The 26,693-nt window shown below is 43.4% G+C and overlaps 1 protein-coding gene and 1 non-coding gene across 10 annotated transcripts in view; one reads left to right on the plus strand and one right to left on the minus strand.

Annotated features, from left to right (window-relative positions):
- The window catches only part of KIF13A (kinesin family member 13A), a 202,737-nt gene extending 179,677 nt beyond the window's left edge, over positions 1-23,060 (plus strand). For 3 of the 9 annotated variants that reach the window (XM_061398774.1, XM_061398776.1, XM_061398777.1), the window contains 11 exons: positions 130-185; positions 1,773-1,897; positions 2,158-2,334; positions 4,159-4,251; positions 4,397-4,549; positions 5,863-5,940; positions 8,151-8,198; positions 9,201-9,306; positions 10,705-10,856; positions 17,985-18,776; positions 21,490-23,060. In XM_061398774.1, coding sequence (XP_061254758.1) covers positions 130-185; positions 1,773-1,897; positions 2,158-2,334; positions 4,159-4,251; positions 4,397-4,549; positions 5,863-5,940; positions 8,151-8,198; positions 9,201-9,306; positions 10,705-10,856; positions 17,985-18,776; positions 21,490-21,510 — 1,801 coding nt within the window. In that variant the 3' untranslated portion in view covers positions 21,511-23,060. Of the gene's footprint in view, positions 1-129; positions 186-1,772; positions 1,898-2,157; positions 2,335-4,158; positions 4,252-4,396; positions 4,550-5,862; positions 5,941-8,150; positions 8,199-9,200; positions 9,307-10,704; positions 10,857-11,368; positions 11,474-11,817; positions 11,860-17,984; positions 18,777-21,489 lie in introns of those variants that run through there. The other 6 variants (XM_061398770.1, XM_061398773.1, XM_061398771.1 and 3 more) reach the window with 4 other exon arrangements.
- On the minus strand, positions 15,180-15,251 carry TRNAW-CCA (transfer RNA tryptophan (anticodon CCA)). The gene has a single exon. It is a non-coding gene; the product is annotated as a tRNA-Trp (tRNA).
- Positions 23,061-26,693: the final 3,633 nt, after the last annotated feature.

Raw genomic sequence — 26,693 nt, forward strand, 5'->3', positions numbered from 1 at the left:
TTCATTTGTAAGAGCTGTATCTGTCTCCACAATGATTCTCTTCTGCTTCCCTGCCTCTGTGATGTTTAGTTATTTAACAAGGGGCAAAACCCATATTTTGTTATGATGAAATATTGTTATTAAATTTAGGATCCCACCACCTGGAATGGAAACCCACATACCGGTTCTCTTCCTTGATTTGAACGGTAAGTAGACACCTATTGTTCCGAGGCTTGTCACCCTGAATGAGGTTTGCAATCTAGTCAAACCCACAGCACTTTAGCCCTTAAATGACTTGTCTGATCACTCACATGCCTTATCGAGGTAACAACCAAATGTATAAAACCATGACATATAGAATCACTGAAAGACAGATGTAGAAATGTATTCTTCAAAAAAGAACACTCGAGAGATTGAGAGCTGCATACAAAAACTGCAGTTGAGTTATTGCTGGGAAACAGTAACAGACATGGAAATTACATGAGAAAGTCATCACCCTTACAGTTCTGAATCCTTCTATGTTGCCGGTGCTCTGGAATCTGCATTTCTGACTGGTTCCCTTTGCTCCCCACCGCCAATGGTGGTGTTCCTAGACCGTGATGATTTGTAACCCTACATGAAGGGCTGTCCGTTATTATAGCATCTAGATTGAACCTGGGTGAACCTGGGGCAAGTGTTTTCAATGTGTTTTAGCTGCAAAATCTATTTTCAATATGAACTCGTGAATGGAACCCCACGTGTGGAATATGAGAGTGGAGCTGCTGAGTTTAGGGATAGGCAGGCCCTTCTGCAGGGCCCTTGGGATTCTCAAAGCACAGCCTAAGAACCTCTCTTCTGGAGGGAAGACCAGTAACCGATGAAGACGTGGGAGGTTGGCTTTGTCTCTTTTAAAAAAATGCAGGCAATTTTTTTAAAAGCCTAGAAGTAGACTGTTACTTCACGAAGCAGTGAGTTCCCCATTATTGGAGGTTCCCCATTATACAAGGAAAGGCTGAATAACTGTATCCAGAGATCTGTAAAGAGTGAATCCTACACTGGGTAGGGCATTGGAGAGGATGGCCGTCAAAGTTCTCCCAAATGCATAGAACTTTATTGCTAAGTTGGTAATTTAACCAAACAAATCTCTGCTGCTGATGCTGCTAAGTCGCTTCAGTCGTGTCTGACTCTGTGTGACCCCATAGACGGCAGCCCACCAGGCTCCCCCGTCCCTAGGATTCTCCAGGCAAGAACACTGGAGTGGGTTGCCATTTCCCTCTCCAATGCATAAAAGTGAAAAGTCAAAGTGAAGTTGCTCAGTCGTGTCCAACTCTTAGCAACCCCATGGACTGCAGCCTACCAGGCTCCTCCATCCATGGGATTTTCCAGGCAAGAGTACTGGAGTGGGTTGCCATTTCCTTCTCCAACAAATCTCTAATTTAGTGTAAATTACATAAGTAGGACCATAAACTTAACACTAGGTTATGAGAGGAACTGACATAGAAAGCAGTACAATTGTAAGGTATGTTTACGTAGTAAAAATGTTTGTTTCCGGACTACATATGGTATATATTCAGTCCATTTTATAGAAGAGTCTCAAAGACACCCTTTTGGCTCCCACAGTTATTTCTGTAAAAGATAGAAACTGTTGTGGGCACTGGAATCACTGTTTTAACTGCAGAATAAGGGATGAAAAAAATAAATAGCCTTACCTATAAACTTCATCAGTAAAAAGCATATTTAAAATTTTGGGGTGCTTGCTTAAAAGAAATCTGATCTTTCCCCCACTTTTGTATCTGTTCCCTGGACTTCGTCAGCGGATGACCTCAGTGCCAATGAGCAGCTCGTGGGCCCCCACGCATCAGGCGTGAACTCCATCCTCCCCAAGGAGCACGGCAGCCAGTTTTTCTACCTGCCCATCATAAAGCACAGTGACGAGGAGGTAATGGGCCTTAAAGAGTCTCTTAAAGGGCTTCAGATTAATGCACATGCCTGTGGGCCTGTCTGCCCATTAAGCTGCTGTGGTCTGGGCTTTTGGAGAAGTGGACTGGGAACTTTAAAAAATAGAATATATGTGTTATCCAAAAGGTGAGAGAAAGCATCTGTGATTCAAGAGTTGTGTGTGGTTTTCTAGCTCATGATGTAAAACTGCTACAGCTGAGCTGTTTTATTTCCATGTCCCCCTCCTTCCTGGGTCCCTAGGTTTCAGCCACAGCCTCCTGGGACTCCTCGGTGCATGATTCCGTTCACTTGAACAGGGTCACCCCGCAGAATGAGAGGATCTACCTGATAGTGAAGACCACAGTCCAGCTCAGCCACCCAGCGGCTATGGAGCTGGTCTTACGAAAACGGATTGCAGCCAACATTTACAACAAACAGGTAGTGACAGGGCCTGATTCTGCCGTTGCGTGTTGTTGTTGTTTAGTCGCTCAATCGTGTCCAACTCTGCAAGCCCATGGACTGTAGCCCGCCAGGCTCCCCTGCCCATGGGATTCTCCAGGCAAGAACACTGGAGCGGGTTGCCATTTCCTTCTCCAATGCGTGAAAGTGAAGTCGCTCAGTTGTGTCTGACTCTTAGTGACCCTACAGACTGTAGCCTGCCAGGCTCCTCTGCCCATGGGATTTTCCAGGCAAGAATTACTGGAGGGGGTTGCCATTTCCTCTTCCAGGGGATCTTCCTGGCCCAGGGATGGAGCAGCATCTCTTACGTCTCCTGCATTGCAGGCAGATTCTTTACTGACAGCTCCCTGGTAGTTCAGCTGGTAAAGAATCCGCCTGCAGTGCAGGAGGCCCTGGTTTGATTCCTGGGTTGGGAAGATCTGCTGGAGAAGGGAAAGGCTAGGCTCCAGTATTCTTGAGATTCCCTGTTGGCTCAGCTGGTAAAGAATCCGCCTGCAATGTGGGAGACCTGGGTTTGATCCCTGGGTTGGGAAGATCCCCTGGAGAAGGGAAAGGCTACCTACTCCAGTATTCTGAGCTGGAGAATTCCATGGACTGTATAGTCCATGGGGTCACAAAGAGTCGGACACGACGGAGCGACTGTCACTTCACTTTACCACTAGCGCCACCTTTGTATGAGCACTAAGTTTCTTGCTCCTTGCTATCACAAAGTGGTGTTTGGGGTGTTAATTCAGTGGCTGTGCAAGTCGCTACCAGGTTATAATCTGATTCTCATTTATCTAAGATGACGGGGTCTGAGGATAGCAGAACTAAATGCCATCCAGCAAAGAACTCTTCCACCTTGACCAGTTTGAGACCCATAATCCTAGGAGGCAGTGAACTTATGATAGTTCTCTGTTTGAAAAAGGTTAAGTGCCAGGCTTAAGCAGGTTAATGACAAAACCAGGACAAAGGCAGGCTGCATGCAAGTCCGTCTCCTAACGCCTCCCTGGATCTCATCTCAGAGGCACTGTCAGCAGAACAGATGCTCTGAGCTGACTTCTGTTGCTGCCAGGATGGACTGATTAAACCCTGACAGCATCAAGAAGAAAGATAGCAGATGGGATGGGAAAGAGAAGCAGTGAATCCCAGATTTCTCCTAAGAAACTTTTCCAAACGTACTTTTTCCCCTGGACTTTTTCCCCTGGAGTAAAAGCTAGGAATCTCTTTTCTTGAAGAAAATGTACAGCGTAAAAATCACTTTCAGGTTTTTTTTTAAACAGTGGTAAAATTTGTTGATAGGCAATGTTAATTATATATCATGATGATGTATAGTATGTTAATGTATAACCTGGGCTTCCCAGGTGGCTCAGTGGTAAAGAATTGGCCTGCCAGTGTAGGAGACACAAAAGACCTGGGGTCCATCCCTGGGTGGGGAAGATCCCCTGGAGTAGGAATTGGTAACCCACTTCAGTATTCTTGCCTAGAGAATCCCATAGACAGAAGAGCCTGGCGGGCTAAAGTCCATGGGGTCGCAAAGAGTCGGACACAACTGAGCGACTAAATACACACACAGTAAAGAGAAGCAACCACAGAAAGCCCTGGCTGGACTGCAGATTCTGTCATCTAATCCCCAGATTTAATAGCTGGATGTTACTGTCCTTCAGGATTGAGGACAAAGATTTTTCCATTCAGTGTTCTTCTGTTTTATTGTGTAGTGTATATGTATCAAAAATATAGTCATTGGTTTTTTTATGTAATTTATATAATACTAAATAGCTTGTATTTTCCACATTGCTTAATTCAACTTTCCTTTTCTACCAGAGTTTCACCCAGAGTTTGAAGAGGAGAATATCACTGAAGAATATATTTTATTCCTGTGGTGTAACCTATGAAATAGTATCCAACATACCAAAGGTAAAAGCACGTATTACTTTTTTGAAATGTCAGAATCTGAGTACTGGAGAAGGAGTTAGGTCTCAAAACTTTTAAACCATTTTCTCACCACAGTTTTGAGAGAAATATTGTTCACCTAACAGTAAGTGTCTGCTTGTCTCCTTAGGCAACAGAGGAGATTGAGGACCGGGAGACGCTGGCTCTCATGGCTGCAAGGAGTGAGAATGAAGGCACGTCGGATGGGGAGACATACATCGAGAAGTACACGCGGGGCGTGCTGCAGGTGGAGAACATTCTGAGCCTGGAACGACTCCGGCAGGCAAGTAACTGCAGGGTCTGGACGGGAGGGTGAGATCACCAGCAAGTGAAAACTGATGGTGCTAGTTGCTCAGTCCTGTCCAAGTCTTTGCAACCCCGTGGACTGTAGCCCACCAGGCTCCTCTGTCCGTGGGATTCTCCAGACAAGAATACTGGAGTGGGTTGCCATGCCCTCCTCCAGGGGACCTTCCCAACCCAGGGATCGAACCTTGGTCTCCTGTATTGCAGGCAGATTCTGTACCATCTGACAGATCACCAGCCTTCACCCCAAATGGATAAAGATGAACTTACTTACCAACACACCTTCTCTCTCAACCCATGAGAGAAGGAAGACTTGAGTAGCCATCTCATTAGACAAAATAGTTACTTTGACAAAAGAGTGACACAAATTCAGACGAGTGCATTTTACTGAACCCTCCTAGGGAAGCCCCATTATTTCATCTTCAAGATGGATGATGGGGGGAGTTGCACAGCAATGGGAATGTCCTTTGTGCCGCTGAACTGTGCAGTTAAATATGGGTAAGATAGTATATTGTATATTATGTGACTGTACCATAAAGAAATTCTAAAAATAAATAAGTAACCCTGCAAGGTAAATGCTGTCATCATTTCCATTTGTAAATGAGAAAATTGAGGCTGACAGCTGTGAGCCACCTCGCTCAAGGGCACGCAGCTAAGAATCGGTACAAAGTCAGATATAAACCCAGGACGCTTGACTCTGAAGTCCACATCCTTAACCACATTCTCTCTCTCTCCCTAGTGTTTGGACCAAGGTTAACCTCTGTGGCAAGATATTGCCAGGTGAAAATAATCCACTAGGTCATGAAACTCCAGAGGAGGTGTCACCCGATAGAGGCAGTAGAAGTTATGAAAAGTGTGCTTTGAGCAAAAAGAGGATCAAGATTGGCATCTCTCAGAAAAATCTTCCTTTAGTGGAAGTCCCACCCAAACTGTGGCAGAGTGAAACACAAGCAGCATGAAAGTTGATTGTAGTTTCACAAGTAACATATATAGTTAGTGGTATTTCATCCGTGTTTCCTCTACGCATCTATATGTAAAGCTACAACATAAAATACCTTTAGTTCATCAGTCTTCCTGGTTTTATTTATGAAAAATATTTTTCATAAATTAAGCAAAAAAAAAAAAAATTAGTGAAAACAGTAAGATTCCAGTTTTGTAAATACAGGGTGGGTAGGGCTGGTAATATAGGCTTGAAATGACATTTATTTCTATACTTTTGAAATCTTTCACAATAAACATATATTCCTTTTGTCATGGGAGGAAGAAAAATCAATGTCATTTTCAAATTTGCAGGCGGTGACGGTCAAAGAAGCGCTTTCCACCAAAGCTCGGCACCTACGGCGAAGCCTCAGCACACCCAACGTTCACAATGTGAGCTCACCCGTGGCGGGGCTGTCGTCCCAGTGACTCATCTCAGGGTTTGGGGTGTGGCGTGTCAGGGGAACCAGGTCAGGGTGTGTAGGCAGGGAGATTTACATTTGGCTCAGGTGTGGGCCTCCCAGGGTGCCAAGCCTGTTCTTCTGTTCTGGAGATGCCCACCAGAGGGCCATTACAAGTAACAGGACTGAGCTTCGTATGTGTGTATGTTGCCCACAAGCTATTACAGGTAACAGGACTGAGCTTTTAGAGTGTGGTGTGTATGTGTCTGCATTAGTTGCTCAGTCGTATCCGACTCTTCTGTGACCCCATGGACTGTAGCCCACCAGGCTCCTCTGTCCATGGGAATTCTCTAGGCAAGAATACTGGAGTGGATTGCCATTCCCTCCTGCAGGGGATCTTCCCAAGCCAGGGATCCAACCTGGCTTTTCCACATTTCAGGCAGATTCTTTACCATCTGAACCACCAGGGAAGCCCCAAGCTTTTAGTGGAATCTTGCAAATTTCTCCACATAGAGTGCATGTCCTTGGAAGAAGTTTCTTGGGATGTGCACTAAATGTTGGTTTAAAGATGGTGGGGTCAGAGGTCCCGTGCCAGTGCTTCTGAGTACTGCTCTCCACTGTTTCTGTGCCTGCTTCTAGCTGCCCCAGGGATCTCACTGTCGGTGTGATAGGGCGCCAGGTACCTCCATGTAGACCCTCCCGTGGTGCCTTCTGTTCATGTTGATGACCTTCCTCAACAAATCATTTCAGCGAGGAAACCCAGTTGACAGACACTGTGTCTAGTGGAAGGTGGCACTGTCGTAGGAAGAAAGGACAGAGGAGTGCGTGGACCACTTCAAAGTAGCCTCCTTCTCGAAGCAGCAGAGAGTGAAAGACAGATCCTCTCAAGGAAAACTGATTTGCTTTCCCATTCTAAAGAATTGCCAGATAATGGTTACAAACACGATGAACATTTATTTAATATTTTTTGATCCTGCGTGACGTGTAGGATCTTAGTTTCTTGATGAGTGATTGAACCTGTGCCCTTGCATTGGCAGCGTGGAGTCTTAACCACTGGACCTCCAGGGAAGTCCCCTTGGTGAACATTCATGAAACTTGCCTTACAGTAGTCCGAAAAGCAAATCCCTATAGTCACTTTCAAACAGATCACTTTTTCTGACCACATTTCAGTTCTTTTAATGATGAGACTCATAAAGTTACAAATTGCAGGGGTGGGGGGGACACAGTTTCTAATTAATTTAGGCATCAAAGAAGAGATCATAATGGAAATTAGGATGTATTTAGAACTGAATGATAAAAAAAAAAACCAATGATACATATACCAGTACTTGAGGGATGCAGTTAAAGAGGGAGTTCCTTAGCCCTGCTGCTTCTGCTAAGTAGCTTCAGTCATGTCCGACTCTGTGCGACCCCATAGACAGCAGCCCACCTGACTCCTCTGTTCCTGGGGTTCTCCATGCAAGAATATTAGATTGGGTTGCCATTTCCTTCTCCAATGCATGCATGGACGCTAAGTCACTTCAGTCATGTCCGACTCTGTGCGACCCTATGGACAGCAGCCCACCAGGCTCCATGGGATTGTCCATGGGATTCTCTAGGCAAGAACACTGGAGTGGGTTGCCATTTCCTTCTCCATCTTTAGCCCTAATTTTCCTGTTATTTCATTTGTATTGCAGAATGCTAGATGGTAGAAAAAATGAGAGCACTATAGCTATTATTAGGGGGTAAAAAAGGAAAACTCATAAATTAAAAAAGACTTATGATATATATCATCCAGTTGCAGTGGATGGTGTGCTTTGATCCTGACTCAGAATTAGCTCTGATAGTGTTTATAGACATTTAACCACTACTGGGATATCTGATACTATTTAGGAATTGCTGAATCTTTTGAGATGCAATAATGGTATTATGGTTTCACAAAGAGAATAGGAATTCCTTATCTTCTAGAGAGTCATAGAGAAATATTTATGGATAAAAAATTTTAAGTTAGAAAAAGAAAATCTGAATACTTTTTAAAAGGTAATGATAAATATTACAGCACACTTATGATAAATTCAAATAAATAAGGAAATAATAAATATTAGGAGAAAGAATGAGGGGAAGGAGAAGGTCATACAACCTTCAACTGTATGTGTGATATTTTATCTAGTTAGTTATGTTAAATGTATAAACCACACTGATGAAACCATTCATCTCTTACAGGTCTCTTCCAGTCGACCAGACCTTTCTGGCTTTGACGATGATGATAAGGTATGTGCCTGTGGGCATGGCCAGGTTATTAATGGGATCTAAGTCTGGAAATTTAGGTTATCTTGGTGTTTTTAAAATCTCTGAACTTCCCACCTTAACCTGATGCAGATCATTGTCTCCACGTGTCCATTTCCAAGTTCAAGTACTTGATGTGAAATTGCTATGCACTCTGAGGATTACAGTGTTACTTAGCATGATATGTTCCATATCAGGATCATTGCATACATAATCAAATAAATATGTGTTTATGGATCTAACTCTAAATGACTACATCCACCATAGCAAAATCAAAATTATTTCAAATGGGGAAAATTAGGAACTTGAAATTAAGGATATTGTACAGCATTATCTTATTCATATGTAAATTATTATTTTGGGGACTATAGATTCAGAAAATATCAAAACAGATTATGCCTTCAAGCATTTTAAAATCTAGTCCTTAGAGATGACATTTCCTGAGAAGCTGAAGTGAGATTAGCTAAGTGTATATGGTAAAAAGGAGGTTTCCCCCTTTAGTATACCAATGTCTTTGCCAGCTTGGAAGTTTTACATATCAAGTATATACAGAGTAACCATACCACCTAATTTGCCTGGGGCAATCCAAGCTTATGCCTGCCACCTAGAAAAATTATCAATGGAACTGTTTCACTCTCAAGTGTTGTAGGTTGATCTTTAAATTATCTGGTCATCTTGGGTACATAACAGATTTATAAAAGTGGAGCTTTAATGAGCCCTGTAGGGGTCCAAAAGAGGATTTCACTAAATCTGTAATGATTTTATTAAATCCTGAACAAATAGAATAAACTATCAACATTTCTTCACTTGGTTACGATAGCACTTGTCATATCGTTCAGTACTTTTCTACATGTTAGATCTATTTTATAATTTAAAAAAAGAAGAGCACATACTGCCATAAAAAGAAATAGGAAAAAACTCCAATCAGGCTTCTTTTCTCATTTTAGAGGAACGTAATTACAGTTAACCCGTGTTTATACCTTGTAGGGTTGGCCAGAGAACCAGTTAGACATGTCTGACTACAGCCCGAGTTACCAGGATGTATCGTGTTATGGAACTTTGCCTAGGGATTCACCTCGAAGGAGTAAAGAAGGTAGTGGTGAGATTTTTTTCTGTGTTATCTGTTTATAATTTCTTAGGAAAGGCGTGGGGCAGGGGGTAAGGTTCTTTTCTAGATGGCTTTAATAAGACAGAAAGCTGAAATTCTAGTTTGCTAGATGATTCAAAAGTGTCTTCTTGAATAGAATATATCCTGCTCACTTATTTGATTTTCTTTTCTTTGTATCCATTATATCATCCAATTAATAATAGGCTTTTTGTGTAGCACTTATAGTTTTCAAGTCACATTTCATGTATCATTTCCTGATTTTGAAATCAGTTTTGAGACACATACAAATCTTATTATTACATTATGGTTAGATTTCATTCTTTACCAAAAGCATATCCACTTCCATCATGGTTTTGTGCTCAAATCAAAGTACGTTTTTAAGAGAATATGTCTCTGACTCCTAAGGAAATTTAAAAAATGATACCAGAAATGAATTTGGTCAGTGACAACATTATTGCCTAAATATGTAATTTCCTAGTGCCCTGAAAGGAATAGCATTCTTAGAATTTGTCAATCCGCTCTGTTACCTTACCTACACCTTATATTTTACCTACTATGTTCCTTTGTACCAGTGAATTGAAGAGAAAAATATAGAAGGAGAAGTAGAGGCCCCAAAAAGTAAAAAATGAGTAAAAGCAAGAAACGAGGATTTGTCCTTCCTTAGTCATATGGGGCAAGGTGGCTTGAGGGAACAGTGGCTTGCGAGAGAACTTTAAAGTATTCAGTCACTGAGTTAAGATTGAGCCTCTCCTTGCCTTATGCAGGGACAGAAACCAAAAGATGCCAAGATCTTAAAATCCAGCTGTGAAAATGAGATATGTAGAAAATAAGCCAGTAAATCAGAAAGTGCCAAAATGCGTTTACAGATAATACGGGCTCTGAGAATTCAGAGAAATAGAAAATCAGCGTGAGTTGAAATTGGTCTGTGAAGTGATGCTCAAGCTGGATCTTGACAAGAAGGTAGAAAATTTGGTTTCTGATTTTTTTGCTGCTGTCCAGGCCTATGACGATTCTTTTTAACTTTGTAGATACATCTCCATTCTTGCCGACCTGTTTTAATGCTCGACCAAATATAGCCATCACTCGGTATCTGAGGGCCACTGGTTCCCGGAGCCCCTGCATACAAGTCCCATAGTCAGTCCTCCGTAATCCTTGGAGGCAAAACCCTGAGGCTGTTGAGGGCCGACTGTACATTTAATGAAAAAAAATCCATGTGTGAGTGGACCCAAGCAGTTCAGACCCGCGATGTTCAAGGTCAACTGCATTCACACATTAATTCTTTTGTTCCGCCAGATATTCCTTCTGGCTCCATCCCTGCCTCGCTCCCTGTGGGTTGGTTAAAGTGCTCTGTGCCTGTAAACCCGTGCCTTTTGTCTTCCCCAGGTTTTACATCAGAGAATCCTCATGCCTTAACAGTCAGCCCTTTCAAAGCATTCTCTCCTCAGCCACCAAAGTTTTTCAAGCCCCTAATGCCTGTAAAAGAGGAGCATAAGAAAAGGATAGCGCTTGAAGCAAGGCCTCTTCTAAGCCAGGAGGTAAATGCTTGACTTGTCTGTACCGTGTACAATAGAATGGACACGCTGTGCCCTGCAGAAGTAACGCTTTGCATTAACACAGTCAGATGCCACAGGTTGGCATGTATGGGTTATCGCTCCATGGATCCTGTTCAGGAATAAATAACCTCTTTCTCAAGCACACAGGGTCATGGTAGAATTTCTTGTTTGTTGTTATTGCTATTATTTTCCTTGTGCTTATAGCTTTTTTCAGAGTATTTCAAATGAGAAAGAGGTGTTCCCTCGGTGTTTTGCCTATAGAAAAGGCTTTTTTTTTAATGTGATAAATCCAGTTACACTGTTTGCATAGAATCTCTGTAGTCTTGGGAGATTTCATCAGTAGCTGACCTCAAGCCTGCAGAGCTGTTGGCTGCACTACTCACACGTAATACAAGGGTTTGCGTTGCTTTTCTAACATGCACGTACGTACTTAAGGTGTATCTCGGCCATCGCCGTCTCCTGTGTGATGCATCTGTGTGTCTTAACCTTTGCAGAGCATGTCTCCATCTCAGGCACATAATCCTGGCTGCATTGTGCCCTCGGGAAGCAATGGCAGCAGCATGCCAGTAGAACTCAATAGCAAACGTGAGAAGAAGATTGTAAGTCCTGGAACCATTTCTGTCCTATTGCCTGGTGGTGGGTTTAAGGCCCTTTCACAGACAATCATCCAAATACTTTAGAAGAAATTAAGAGATGTATTGAGTCTTGGCTTTTTTTTTTTTTCTTCTTCTTACACATGTGACCATCAGTAATGAAATTTTGCATGAATGTGGCCGTGACCTGTGATTTTTCTGTGTTCCATTTACTGATTTATTATTATTTTGCTTAGTATAAATTTGCTTAGAAAGAAAAAGGCACCTTTAATGATTCTAGTCTTTCAAATGTGTAACAATAACTTGAACTAATATTGAATCTTTCTAATGAGCCTGTACACGTTGCCCAGATTCTGAAGTTAATCTACCTTGAGGAATTGCACTTACTTGGAGTAAGTAATCGTGCGTTTAGGTGTGGGTGTGTGGTAGCTTTTCTTGTGTTGTCTGATGCTGTTGCCAAGATTATCCTGTAGTTTGTAGCTGCTCCGCCATCCATCGCTGGCCATCCCCATCATCTGGACCTCTCAGGTAGCCTCTTTACCTTTGCTGGCAAAATAGATTCCAGCTCTGTTGGTGTCAGTCTTGCTTTCAGGATGGCGTCTCTGTTTTTACCACGGGTAGGTTGAAACTCTACCTGAAAAACCTCATTCCCTAGCGCTCGGTTTTCACATTTCAAATTTGAGAAATGTTTTTTTTAAAACACTACATACTAGGCACTGGAGATCATAAACGCTACCTTAATTTAAAAACGGAAGTGTATGTTCTGGGGCCTGGGGAGAATTCTCAGATTCTGTCTCAGCTTTCATTCTCCTGTGGTTTCCCAGGCTTTGAAAACGGGAGGCAGCTTGGAGCAGGAGGGGTCTGCTTGCTGCTCTCATCTGCATGTGATCGGCTCTGCAGGGTGGGCCCTGGCCTTCCCTGGCTATGCCATGTCAGATTCATTCCAGAGTGTCATCAGCGTGGGGTCTTTTGTTTGAACCTCTAGATTCTAGAAAATGCTGCTGATGCACATGGTGTGATGGTAACTAGAACCTCCCCCTGGATGTGCAGCAAGCCAGGCTCCTGCATGCTTGGAGCGCTCGGGGATCATGAGAAATGAGCTGCTCATTCCGCATGTCCATTGAGGAAAGAAGAAAAGGCACCATTGTCCCATTCCATCTCTCTCTCTCTTCCCCTCCCTAATCCCTGCTGGAGAAGAGCATGCACGCCGACAGCTGCTCCTTGTCTCCCCTGATGTTAGTGAGCTCTCCAGTCACGCACTTGACTTCCCCCTGCTTAATTGATAAGGGCTGCAGCATGGGCCAAGGAGAAGGCAATGGCACCCCACTCCAGCACTCTTGCCTGGAAAATCCCATGGGCGGAGGAGCCTGGTAGGCCGTAGTCCATGGGATCGCTAAGAGTCGGACACGACTGAATGACTTCACTTTGACTTTTCACTTTCATGCACTGGAGAAGGAAATGGCAACCCACTCCAGTGTTCTTGCCTGGAGAATCCCAGGGACGGGGGAGCCTGGTGGGCTGCTGTCTATGGGGTTGCACAGAGTCGGACACGACTGAAGCAACTTAGCAGCAGCAGTAGCAGCATGGGCCAAAGAGTGTGTGTGTGTGTGTGTGTGTGTGCTTAGTCACTCAGTTGTGTCTGACTCTTTGCAATGCCATAGACTGTAACCCAACAGGTTTCTCTGCCCATGGGATTCTCCAGGCAAGAATACTGGAGCAGGTTGCCATTTCCTTCTCCAGGGGATGTTCCCGACCGAGGGATCAAACCTGCATCTCCTGCATTGGCAGGTGGATTCTTTACCACTGTGCCACCTGGGAGGGCCCAGGTTAAAGGAACCAGGGTCTAATTTTGTTACTCCTTCAGTTCTCTGGCTGGCTGACTATCTGTTTGTTGACATGGCACCCATCTATATGGTGCATGGGTACTATGTTGTAACCTATTTGAACCATACGTTTTGGTAGAACACACCATCAAGAAATTGCTGGATGGCCCTTCCGGGCTGCCCTGCAGATAGTCTCACAGTTCACAATTTGCTTCGTAGTTATTTTCTTCACTTTCCTTTTATTATTTTAAAATAAAACCCATCTCAGAACTGTTAGCTAACAGAGAGTAGGATAGAACCAGATTTTCTTGATCCAAGAAGTTCTGATCAGCAGTTAGGTTCTCTGTGATCAGACACACCATGAAACCTACTAATCAGGGTTCAATGGAGCCATTTTTCTTGCTGGGGTCTTACTTGAGAGACTTGCATGTACTTTCTTAGAAATCTGGCTCACCACACACTTTTCATCTCTGAAACTATTGAACCGTTTAATTTATTTCAGATAGCAGCTCTTCCGGGGTGTTGCAGTAGATTTTAAGGGTACTACTTGCTTTCTTTGGGAAGCTTTCATTTTATTTCTCCTCTTATCAGTGGATATAAACTGCTTCCTTCCTGAGTTCCTATTTACTTTCTTTCCTTTTCCACTGTTGGAAAAGTAGAGAGCAAATCAGTGGTTCATTCTGAACAAAGGAGTTTGAAATCATGTTTGAGAAGCAACGTCAGGACATTGTTCCTTTTATTTTTCAGCCCATCCAATTACCAAAGTAACCTTTCCTTTCACATAAAATACAGTAAATATAGCTGTGCTTGATTCTTCAAGCAATGTTTTGTTGTCTCATCAGCCTGGGAAGATAGACACATGCACTCTGTGTCTTCCATGACTAAGATAAAGTAACAGTGGGCCTTGGCAGTCTCTGTTTTAAAGTCACGAAGCAGACAGAAGAGCACAAAGTCAACTCTCCCTCTCCTGGGTCCTGCACAGACAGTGTATGGCTTTGGTCTCTCCTCTTACAGAGGAAGAAATGCGAGACTTGTTGAGTGATTCGCCCAAGGTCTCACAGGAAACGAGAACATGTGAACAAAAGCCCCATCCATCATTAGAATGGGGCTGACCCCAGTGACTCCCGGGGCTCCCGTCACAGGGCAGTTTCATCGCCCTGCTGCTGCTGTTTCTTCAAAGGGTCCACCCTTCCTTTAGTACCATGGACAGAAGTACTAGGGCCCCTTGGTGGATGGAGTCTTTCTGAAAACAGAGACCATCTCTCTGATGGATATCCGATGAGAATGGGAGTGAAAATGACTTTAATCGGGGAAGGTCCTTACAGAAGGTCCCTGCTTTGATGTGAGTTTTGATCCCTCCTTAAAATCAAGGTGTTTTGTCTAGAGGTAAATATCAGCTGCACAAACTGAATCTCAAAAAATCAAATCACGAACATTGTAGCCATAGAGAAGTGTCCTGCTTTTAGGATGAGTTTTCACTCTGTCCTCAGGACATAGTAGGGAGGTGCTTAGTTTAGTCTCCTTTAAGGCAAAATGATAAATAATATCTCTGGCATAAAATGTTTCTAATATGTAAAATGGATAAGCAACAAGGTCCTACTATATAGCACAGGGAATATATTCAGTACCTTGTGATAACCTATCATAGAAAAGAATATAAAAAAGAATGTGTGTGTATATGTATATATGTATGTATGTATAACCGATTCACTCTGTTGTACAACAGAAACTACAACATTGTAAATCAACTATGAAAGTGAAAGTGAGGTCGCTCAGTCGTGTCCGACTCTTTGCAACCCTGTGGATTGTAGCCTACCAGGCTTCTCTGTCCGTGGGATTCTCCAGGCAAGAATACTGGAGTGGGTTACCATTTTCTTCTCCAGGGGATCTTCCCGACCCAGGGATCGAACCCGGGCCTCCTGCATTGGAGGCAGATGCTTTAACCTCTGAGCCACCAGGGAAGCCCAAAATCAACTATGCTTCCATTTAAAATTTAATAAAATATACAGAGTGAAGAGATACTGCCAAAAAAAAATCTGTCTAACCCAATTCCTTTAAAATGCAGTTTAAGCACTTATGTCCTCTTTTCTCCTTGGAAGCCATAACTTCATAAACTTTCCGTCTCCTTTTACATGTTGAAAATTATTAATCTCTACTCACTTGTATTTTTTCTGGAACTAGGTGTTCCTATTCCTTTAGCCTTTCTCTTTAGGTCACTCCCCCACTCCCAACCCCAACCCCAGTGCCTAACTTTGTCCTGATCCCTGTTTGTTTTTGTAGACCCTTCAGTCTTACTAAGGTTGTTCTAAATCGTTTATCTTTCTGATTTTAATATATGTATACCTACTTCCACACATTAAATTTGTGATTGAATATTTCACTCAGCAAAGTTATATTTTAGGTTGACCTTTCCTCAGTGTTCAGAAGAAATAGCTTCAAGCATAAAAAGGGACCCAGATTATTTAATTCTCATCTTCAAATTTGGTTTTCATTGCAACAACTAACTTTTTAGTAATCAATTGCATCATGTACTCTTGGGCTTGGGGATTACACTTCTTTGCCAGCTTCAATTAGAAGGAATTATAAGAGAAACAAACACTTGAAATCCAATTTGGAATCTGAACAAGTTTAGTAGTGTGTGAGCTCAGTTGCTCAGTCATGTCCGACTCTTTGTGGCCCCATGGACTGTAGCCCTCCAGGCTCCTCTGTCCGTGGGATTTTCCAGGCAAGAATACTGGAGTGAGTTGCCATTTCCTACCCCAGAAGATCTTCCCAACACAGCGATAGAACCCTCATCCCTTGTGTCTCCTGCATTGACAGGCAGATTCTTTACCACTGAGCCATTTGGGAATCAAGTCAAGTAGAGAATCTAGAAAATAGAGCGAAAGGTACAGATTCAGACAGTTCTGTCCAATTTGTGCCCTTTTTTACAAACGTTTCCCCCTAGCCCCCAGGGACAGAACGCTCTACCCCACCCCCCATTGAAACAGTGCTGTTAATACTCAATTAAAACGTAGTTAAAAATAAGATAGCAAGGTTAGTATTGCCAAAAATTTGGTTTGCTAATTTCTGGAATTTTATCACTGATATGTAATAGTCACCTCTGATTAACAGCCAAGGAATGAAGACTAGTGATACTTTTAAATCATTTATATTCAGGCTGTTTTAAAATCTAAGAAGCATTAAAACACAGTAAGCTATTTTTTAGGTATTAAGCATCTTGTGAGATAGGGAATGTTGCTGTGAAATTCAGTGGATGAAATTTATGTTCGTGTGTGAATTCCATCTGCCGTATCTGTGGAGTGTGTTCTTCCTCCCCTCCCCATCCTTCTCTCTCCCCAACCTCTTCGCTCTCTTGAAATGAATAAGGGTAATGTTTTCAGGTCTTTACAGTCACCCTGTTGTTATACTGAGTGGAATGTCATCCACCCAGCAGTGTCCAGGGGCGTCCTAAGAGCAAGGGCCCACTGCTGTAACTCCCCGAGGGCAGGGGCCATACCTGTCTTCGCTCAGCATTGGTATTCCTGGTTCTTAGGACAACAACTGGCACAGAGAGGATGCTTAATGAATATTTGTTGAACGAAAGTCACATTTTAGAAGAGAAAAGGAGTACTTGCTGTGTCATCAGATGTTTATAAGGTTAGTTAGAAATGACTAAATAGTAATAGACAAAAGGAGAAGATGGCGACAGAGGAGGAGATGGTTAGATGGCATCACTGACTCAATGGATGTGAACTTGAGCAAACTCCGGGAGATAGTAGAGGAGAGGGAAGCCTGACATGCTGCATGCAGTCCATGGGGTCGCAAAGAGTTGGACACGACTTAGCGACTGAACAACAACGAGATAGGAATATTATTTTTTATTTGAAAAGTGTTCTACATTGTTTTCCACCTAATATAAAAGAATCGTTCACTTGGGAAGAGAGACTGGAAGTTGATAATACCTACTCTTGCGTATTTACCAACCTTTATGAACAGAATCCTAAAGCTGTTTGACAAAGGAGATTTTCATATAATTCTTACCGTCTTCCTCATCTTGTAGTCAAAGGCTCTATCCCTGCTTCTCAAAAACCCTGGAAAACAGTCATTGTCAGATTTAGTATTTTACAGACTTACAGTGTTTGGTGGTATACTGAGAATGGCTGTTGAAATTGTGTTCTTTGCCCTTTTGCTATCGTGGGGGTCTTTATTTCCTGCTTTTCCTTCTCATAATATAGCCTAGAAACCGTTTGCAAATCATCTTATTTTTCTGTATTTTGCTCCCCAAGGTGAGGATTGTAAGAATAAAACAGCAGCTCTTCCCTGCCTCTGGCAGTCCCTCTGCTCATTTAATTAGAAAAGGGAAAACCTCCAACTGGAAACTAATCATGAGAAACTAATCAGAAGTCCACTGCACTTCCTTCCATCCTTGCCCTTAAAGCAGGAAAGGTTTCTAATTATCAGCATTGAGTGAGCACCAAAGAAATAAATCTCCTTCATCCTGAATGGTAAGAGTTTCATGCTCATAGATCTCTGAGGATAAGGTACCTGTGTCCACAAATAGGTGATGGGATTTAACCAAACTCAGGAAGGAAAAAGAAAAAAATCCTAAACCTGTGAAGGCAAGTGTCTTTAACACTAAAGTATTTAAAACTTGTCTCAACCATCCAGTCGCTATAAGGAGCTCATGGCTGACTTTTGGTTTGTTTTTATAGGACTCTGAGGAGGAGGAAAATGATCTAGAAGGTCTCAGCCGGAAGCTGATAAGTTCACAGCCTTATGTACCTGTGGAGTTCGCTGACTTCAGCGTTTACAATGCCAGCTTGGAGAACAGAGAGTGGTTTTCTTCTAAAGGCGATCTGACGAACTCAAAGGTCCTAGAGAAGGAGGTGTCCCGCAGCCCCACCACCAGCAGCATCACCAGCGGCTACTTTTCCCACAGTGCCTCCAACGCCACCCTGTCCGACATGGTGGTCCCTTCCAGTGACAGCTCAGATCAGTTGGCCCTTCCAACGAAGGACACAGATTCCAGCGAGCATCCCGGACCGTCCCTTGGGCAGGATTTCAGACCATCTTCAAACAAAGAGTTGACAGAACTAGAAAGAGGCTTGGGAAAGGATAAGATGACCGTGGTGCCACTCAAGGAAAACAGTGCCTTAGCCAAAGGGAGCCCATTGTCCCCCAGTATCCCAGAGAAAAACTCCAGAACCCTCTGTAGGACCAGCTCGTGTTCAGAGCAGGATGCCTGCTCCAGCAAAAACGGCCAGCCGGCCAGGGAATTCTGCCCCAGGGAGGTGACCGTGGAACACACCACAAACATCCTCGAGGATCACTCTTTCACAGAGTTTATGGGTGTGTCAGATGGGAAAGATTTTGATGGTTTGATGGATTCTTCTGCTGGAGAACTTTCGAGTAGGAGGAACCTACCAAATACAGCGGACAGTAGGAGTTTCTCACATGGGCCACAGGACCCTGGCCAGCTGTGTTCCTCGGCAGAGAATGACCAGGTGATAAATTCCAGGGGTGGTCCTTTGGGTTTGGTGGTATCAGTGATGACCGCTAACTATGCCCCAACCCGCAGAGGCCCTTCCTCACAGTGACTTAGTAGGAGAGATTCATCCAGGTGTTTCTGACAGGGTAGATGAGCCCTCTTGGACCATGCTTACATGCTGCCCAGCTAGCTGGCTATGGGGGAACAAGTCTGTAAGTCTACTTTCTTAGTTTCAGAGAAGAACTATGACTTACATAGGACCCATGGCTTTTTTACCTGGCATATAGGTTCCTGTTGAATTAAGCATTCACATGGATAAGGATTGATCTCATATTCATTCCCTGAGATGTTTAATTCCTGGCTATCTCAAAGGATTCTGATATGAAATATGGTAGATTTCATCAAATCAGTGATTTCTTTTATTAGGTACACTTTTTTTTTTTTTTTTGCTAAACCGTGAGACATGTGGTATCTTAGTTTCCCAACCAGGGATCGAACCCACGCCCCCTGCACTGGAAGTACAGAGTCTTAAACCACTGGACTGCCAGGGAAGTCCCAAGATACACCATTATTTTATGTATCATTAAGAAAAAAAAATACTTCCAATTAAAATCATATCAGCAATTTCAGAGTTATAAAGCGCAGGCAGGGGGAAGGTATGCCTCACAGATTTGATAGAATATAGACATTTGGTGCCCATTGGATAAGAAATGCGTTGGAAAAACAGAGATGGGTTCCCTGAGAAATTAAAGTTTGGGCTTTGGAAGTTACCCAGGCTGGTTTTAATAGTGGAACAAAAAAAATGGGGTCTTGCTAATATTCCCAAGGAAACCAGTGAATTACGCAAATAAGAGGTGATGTGCTTCTGAGGACTATTGTTTTGGTCCCAGACCCCAGCCGCAGCTGTGTAAAGGGTATGGGAGCACCAGGCTTAGCAAAGCAAAGAGCTGACAGAACTACAATGGCGCTGGTGAAGGCAAAGATGATCGGGATGCCCTTCAGTCTCTCTGTTTTGTGGAGGAAGCAAAACAACCCAGTTTGGTGCTATTCCCTGCCCCCCCACCAAGTTTTCCGAGTTAGCCCTTAAAATTTCAGTATGTGGTCAAATATATAGCGTATTCATAAATAAACTGCAAATACCCAAGAGTGCTCTCTTTTACAACTCAAAAAAGACTTCTTTGCCCAACATAAGCATAAAGTCACTCATTACTTTTCTAACAAGGTAAACATTCATTTGTTTCAAAGTCTTCAGCTTCCTTTTACACTGAAAGCAGAATCTGCTTTGCTGGTACATCAGCTTTTCAGTCCTTTTTCCAAGAAGTCCAGGAAGAATGTGGTCCGGGGGTTGATTCTTCAGTCTGGAACAGTGCTTCTCAAACCTAAATGCACAATAGACCCACTGGGGGTTGTAGGGAAAAGATACTTCTTAAAAATACAGATTCCCAGGGTCTTCCCTGGTGGCTCCGTTGGTAAAGAATCTGCCTGCAATGCAGGAGACCCAGGTTCAATCCCTGGGTCGGGAAGATCCTCCGGAGAAGAGAATGGCAACGCACTCTAGTATCCCTGCCATGGACAGAGGAGCCGGGCAGGCTACCGTCCACGGGATTACAGAGAGTTGGACACGACTGTGCGACTAAGTATTCCCTGGTGACTTAGTGGTAGAGAGTCCACCTGCCAGTGCAGGGGTCACGGGTTTAATTCCTGGCCCTGAAAGATGCCACATGCCGCGGGGCAGCTAAGCTCATGTGTCGCAACTATTGAGCCTGTGCTCTAGAGCCCAGGAGCCAAGAGCGCTGCAGCCCGAGTGTGCTAGAGCCTGTTCTCTGCAAGGAGAGAAGCCACCACCACGGGAAGCCCAGACACCACGACTGGAGGGTGACTCTCACCTGCGGCAACTCGGGAAAAGCCCACACAGCAACGGAGACCCAGCACAGCCAAAAATAAACGCGTGAATAAAATTATAACAGCAGCAAAAAAAACAAATATAGATTCCCATTTGTGGCTGCCCTGCACACCTCAGATTGTGCTTCAGTACCAGGTTGGGGGAGGGATAAGCTTTTCACAAACCCTCTGCTGGAGGAAAATGGAGTAGGCTGTCTGAGGGCCGCACTGTTTGAGGCATGGCCCAGAGAAGACGGAAGGGGACTGCACCCCTCTCACCCCCTATTTCTTGTTTTGTTGCCTCGATTATTTAGAAGCCAGTAATGGGAGCAGTGCCTGAATTCTGCTCCAGAATAGCGTGTCCCTGTCAAAGGTCCCCTGTCAAAGGTCTTGGTTTAAAAGTGAAATTTACAAAAATAGTTATTGCATCAGGGTACTGTTGGAACTATGGTGAGTTTTATCTTTTTTTTTTTAATTGCTTTAGTATTTTCATTATTTTGGTTTTAATCAGTTGTTTCTCATTAAAACACAGTTTTAACTGTGTTAAAACCTGAGGACTCTTGAAGTCCTCAGGTTGACTTTTGTGCTCACCCTGGTCTGACTTCAAGTGTGGACCCAGGAGTGACGTGTTTTTCACTCTCACTTTGGGTCTTGCGGTCATTACTTTTCCTAGAAGTTTCACCTTGGAGCTTGAGTCTTCTGGTACAGTGTAAGCTCCAGAACTGGATTCCACAGTAAACTGGATCCTGTGGTTTCCTCTAGGAAGAGCCCCTCATGGGGGGTGGTCCCCGTGGGTGGGGAGGGCAGGTGGGGACGGGAGCTTGCACTCACCCGCCTTTGCGTTCCAGGGGAGCGGCACTGCTCGGTGAGAGGCAGTGAGCACTTCCTCCGAAGGCCACAGCATCTCTGCTCCGGTCGCCTCCCAGAGCACCAGCCCATCTATCAAACACGCTGCAGCTCAGCCGGACCTCACACCAGCACAGAGAAGCCGCGGCTTCCGGGGCCACCTCCTCCCCTCTCCCCTCCCGAGCCCGGAGAAGCGGCACTTGGTCACTCGGGCGACTCGGCAGCCTCTGCTTCCTTCCAGAGAACCGAAAATCCTGGCTTCACAAAGTGACAGTATTTTTGTTTGCACTCACTACACACCCCCACGGTGTAGAAACCTCCACAGAGTCAACCAGACTTTATTCTTGTACAATTTTAATCAGTTCTTACTGTAGGATCTGGAGTCAATGCTCTAATTTTTTTTTTATAAATAATATATATTATGTATATGAAATGTATATCTATAGTATGTCTGGAGAGACAGGACTACACACTGAAATGGATAAAAGTAGTTTGTAGAAAATCGTAAGGTACTGGACTTTCTTACAAAGCAGCTCGGGCGATCTCTCAGAACACAAGCAGATGAAAGAGATGGTCTTGCCTGAGAATGAGGTTGCAAATCCCTCTCTGCAGCAGGGGTTACAGAATGCCGTTCTTTATAACCAAAGAACTTAGCTAAGACTGAATGTTTTTGCTGTCCACTCTTGTTTTATGTGTACATACGTGTTTGACTGCAAGTTCGGTGCCATATGCCCTGTGGCTCCCAGGCCACGTGCTGCCGTTCTCTGTCGTGTTTCCTAAGCACACTGAAAAATCTCACGGCTCCGTTCTTTGGTCTTCCACCTGGTCCGCTGCCTGCTGACTTGATGTGGTCCGGGAACCGTTGACAGTGACTGGGGCTCTGATCCCAGTCTTCCCTGTTCCTCAGCCCAGCCCAGCCAGGCAGGTGGGATGCAGACAGCAGTATTACAGAAAACACAGGGACAAACCAAGAGTGGGGTTGGGGGGATTTTCGTCTCTTTGTGGTTTTGTTTGGGGTTGGTAGGTTTTTGTTGTGGTGTGGTTCTGCCGTAGTTTTATTTCATTTCTGGAAGACGCTAAAGGGATGACAGGAGCTGTGAAGTCCACAGGTGCCCGCTTCACAGTGTTCGCAGGAGATGGTTGAAGACAGATGGCCCTGCTGTGTGTCTTCATCAGTAAAATTCTTTTACCGGTGGAGACTCTGAAGAATTATGTGTGTGGAAGTTTTTACAAAAGTACTCTCTGTACCTATTGTGTAGATGCTTGTACAGTTGGTCCAGATGTACAGCAATAAATGTGTCGTGGGAGCGAGCGAGGGCGTACAGCCTGCTGTACCTTTTCCCTTGAAGTTCGTAGCATCCGTGAATGAGTAAGATATTGGAGATTTTAATGCGAAGCTGCTGTTCATGATTTTTGTGTATAGTGAGCTGACTGTAGTATTTTCCTATTGACTGTTTAAAAAGAGAAAGACTGTAATTTATATCCCCTTTCAACTTTATTGTATTTAATTGGTACAGATTGTGTGTGCGTGTGTGTGTTTTAGAATACAGACTGTCTAATTCCGATTTTAAAACATCCATTGTTTGTCTTTAATAACACTGCCACTAGTTTCAGATCAATTTTCCAAATTTGTTTGTATGCAAGTCCCTGTGGCTTAAATAATAGTAACAGCAAACATTCATTGAGGGTTTACTATGTACTAGGCACTATTCCCACCTTTTGATGTTTATCTTGCTTAATCCTCACAGCAGCGGATGCCATGGGTTCTGCTGTTATTAAGTGTTGGACGAAAGGAAAACAGAAGTACAACGATTGGTGACAGGGGCAAGTGGCAAAGCCAGAAATCAACCCACGCTTCCAGCAGCATCTCCTGGTGCTCTGTCTGATGATGTGGCATTGAGGGACAAGCCTCCGAAGGGAGGAGAGAGCAGGAGGGCTGTGGCGAGAGTCCCAGGTCGGAACTGACCAACATTAGTAAGGAGCCACTGCGGCAGACAGGCCGAGGTGGGTTACACGAGGTCCCGACACTCCAGCACTTCTTTAGAGAAAGGAGCAGGGCCTGCCACCCTGGAAAGCAGTTATCTAAAAATGGTTTTCCAGAATCCTTTCAGAAAAACTTCCATTCACAAGAGCCTTTCTGATGTGATCAGGAACTAGTTCTAGCCTGTTCTGGACAGAGCATGACTTTTGTAGATTTCCAGAAGAAAGTAGATGGGGAAGAAAATTCAAATTATTTTCATTTTATAGAATGGGAGTTGGGGGAGGGAAGCAGCTGTTTAATGTTTAAATCATGACAACCACAAATACAGTTTAAGACAAAAGAAGCAAATTGTCACAACTGCCTTTACTAGTATGAGATAAGTGGTATTTGGTCATGGGCATTGTCATTTCTCATTGGCTATGGGATGGCACACTGGTTTTAAGATGTACTGGATAGTTAAATGTAGGCCTGTGTTTACCAGTTCATTTCCAAAGTACACTGCTGTCATTGCATATGTTTATCATTGTTTGGACACACATATCATAGCAAAAATTTAGCTTTGTGTTTCTAAGGCACCAACTTGTGGGAAGAAAACCTGTTCATAAAGAAAAAAGTACCTTTAGGGTAGCTAAGGGCTAGATACGGTCTTCTAAAAATTACCTTTTCTAGCCAATACTTATTTTGAAAATGATAATATTCAGCTTTAGAACTGTGTGTGGCGGAGGGGGAAGGTGACTAATTGCATGGTTACTCTTTATTTTTTAAAAGTAAAGCTTCCTGGTCACGTACATTTGAAAAGTCTTAAAAGAAGACGTAATGGAGTAAAAGTTCTTGCTTTTTTTTCTAGACCAAGAGATAAAAGTAGAAAAGGATGCTACCAGTACACAGCCACACAGAGATTTCTGTATTAAGCCTTGAACTTACTGCCCTAGCACAAATGTCTTTCTGTAATACTGAGCCTACTTCCTGAATTAAAAAGCAAACAGGAAGTCAGTCTGTAATGTATAGCAGTTTGTCTCAGGGTTTCTCCTAACCTGGAGGAAAGGCAGTCTATTCTCATGCCCAGACAGCTGGGGGTGGACAGCATCCTGCTGGCGGGGGAACCTGGAATGTGGAAGATACCATGAAAATGCCAGGAGGCAACTTCTGCCCTTTAATACAGTATGAACTGGAGCTAACAGGAGTGGAAAAATCCTAAAATCTTCTAATCAACCTGCTCATCCTTTGTTTCTAATCCCCTGAGCTGAGGGGAAATATAATTAATTGTAGGCTTGAGTGCCACGTAATAGTCTTTTTTTTTTTTTTTTGCAGACACTGAGTTAATTTAGGTTGAAATAAAACTTAGTCTTCATCTTCCTGATGTTCTCAGGCACACACTCACCTCTGTGTATTTTTTGGAAAGACAAGTTATTCTCCCTTTTGTGAGGGGTGCCTGGATCATTGTGTTCAGTTCTAAGACTGGAGCTCAAGAAGATGCTTGGGATGGCTCAGTCTCGAATCTGAGCCCAGCTGGTCACAGCCACCATCTTGGAGCTTATTACTGTGGGTATCTCATCGCCAGGTGGCCTTTCCGAGAAAGGAACTCTCAAATCGTGGAACCCTATTTGTGAAGAAGACATTGAGATGCTGATTAATAGAACAATAAATGTTTCACACACAACAAAAGGTAAGTTAGAACTGGAGTCTGGGGAAGAAGATCAACTTTAAGGGCGGTTGGGGGGGGAGTCCAGTTTGGTTTAGAATTAGAGTCGCACAGACCAACTTGACCCTTGCATGATACCTAAAACACTTGTAACTGTTTACATTTTAAACCCAGAGAACGTTGGTGTTTATAACAACTTTGCATACCTGAAGCAAATCATATAGAGATGTTCTTAGGTTTGTTATTGTTTGTCTTGTCTTAATCTAGCATGTGTTTGGGGAACTGTCTCAGCAGAGTAGATGTAATTTTCTTTGACTGAAGGTCCTTGGAGAATGAATCTGAGCCAAAAGCCCCACCTTCACGTGACTGATTAGTTACACTTGTTGAATCAGCATCATCTTTACCAAGTGTATGGTTAACCACAAGTAATCCAAGCTACTTAGAAACACTGGAGTTAAAGTACTTAGCCACAGCAACACCCAAGAAGAGAGCAGTTCACCGAGAATGATTTCAGATCTAACCTCAGTAGCACTTGTATCCAAGGCCATCTTAATAACGGTATGAGAATCCCAAATTACCAATATTTTTTCCAGTTCTTCTATATGTATTGGTGTATATTTGTGAGAAAGCCAGTGCATTAACGTCTAGTGCAAAATGAATTACCCTTAAACTCAGCAGCTTAAAACAATAAAAATTTATTATCTCACGATTTCTGCAGGTCTAGAATTCAGGCGTGGCACTTGTAAGTGGTTCTGCCTCTGCCTGCTTGTGAGGTTGCCGTCAACATGTCAGCCAGAGCCGCAGTTATCCGAAGGCTCAACTGGAGTTGGCAGGACCCACTTTTCTGGTGATCCAGTCACGCAGCCTGTGAGCTGGTCTTCCTCACCGCACAGGCCTCTCTGGGCTGTTTGAGTGTCCTGAACACATGGTGCAATGGTGGCTTCCCCACCAACACAAGCCACAGAGCCTCAGACGTCATCTTTTGTCAATCATACCATGTTCTATTTGTTTTAAATGAGTCAGGAATCCAGGGTAGGGAGGTGGGCTGTTTCATGTCTTTTCATCTTTTTTTTTTGGCTGCACCGTGTAGCTTATGGGATCTTAGTTCCCCGACCAGAGATAGAACCCGTGTCCCACTGCGGTGAAAGCATGGAGTCCTAACCACTGGACTACCAGAGAATTCCCAGACTCCCTTTTGAAAAGAGAACGTCTAAGAATTTGTAGGCATATTTTAAAATGGCCATAATTTGTTTGGAGTTATATGGCTGAGACCATGGGGCCAAAGCGAAGCTAACTAGAACCTATAAATGAATGTGGGAATCCAGCTCATTTATAAACAGTGAGGTCACATGGAATAAAAAGGGAAAATACTAGAATTATCTGAATATATCTGTTATAGCCAGTAATCATACTGCACCAATGTTTCTGGTAGATAGTTCCTGGCAAATGATCAGGAACTATTAATTATGCTTAATTAATATTAATTTATAGTTATATTAATTATAATAATATATAGTTTATATATAAATTAATATAACTATTAATTTATAGTTATATTTTCACCTTTGATTCTTTTCAGATTT

Source organism: Bos javanicus, chromosome 23, assembly GCF_032452875.1.
Source record: "Bos javanicus breed banteng chromosome 23, ARS-OSU_banteng_1.0, whole genome shotgun sequence".
NCBI classification, from domain to species: Eukaryota; Metazoa; Chordata; class Mammalia; order Artiodactyla; family Bovidae; genus Bos; species Bos javanicus.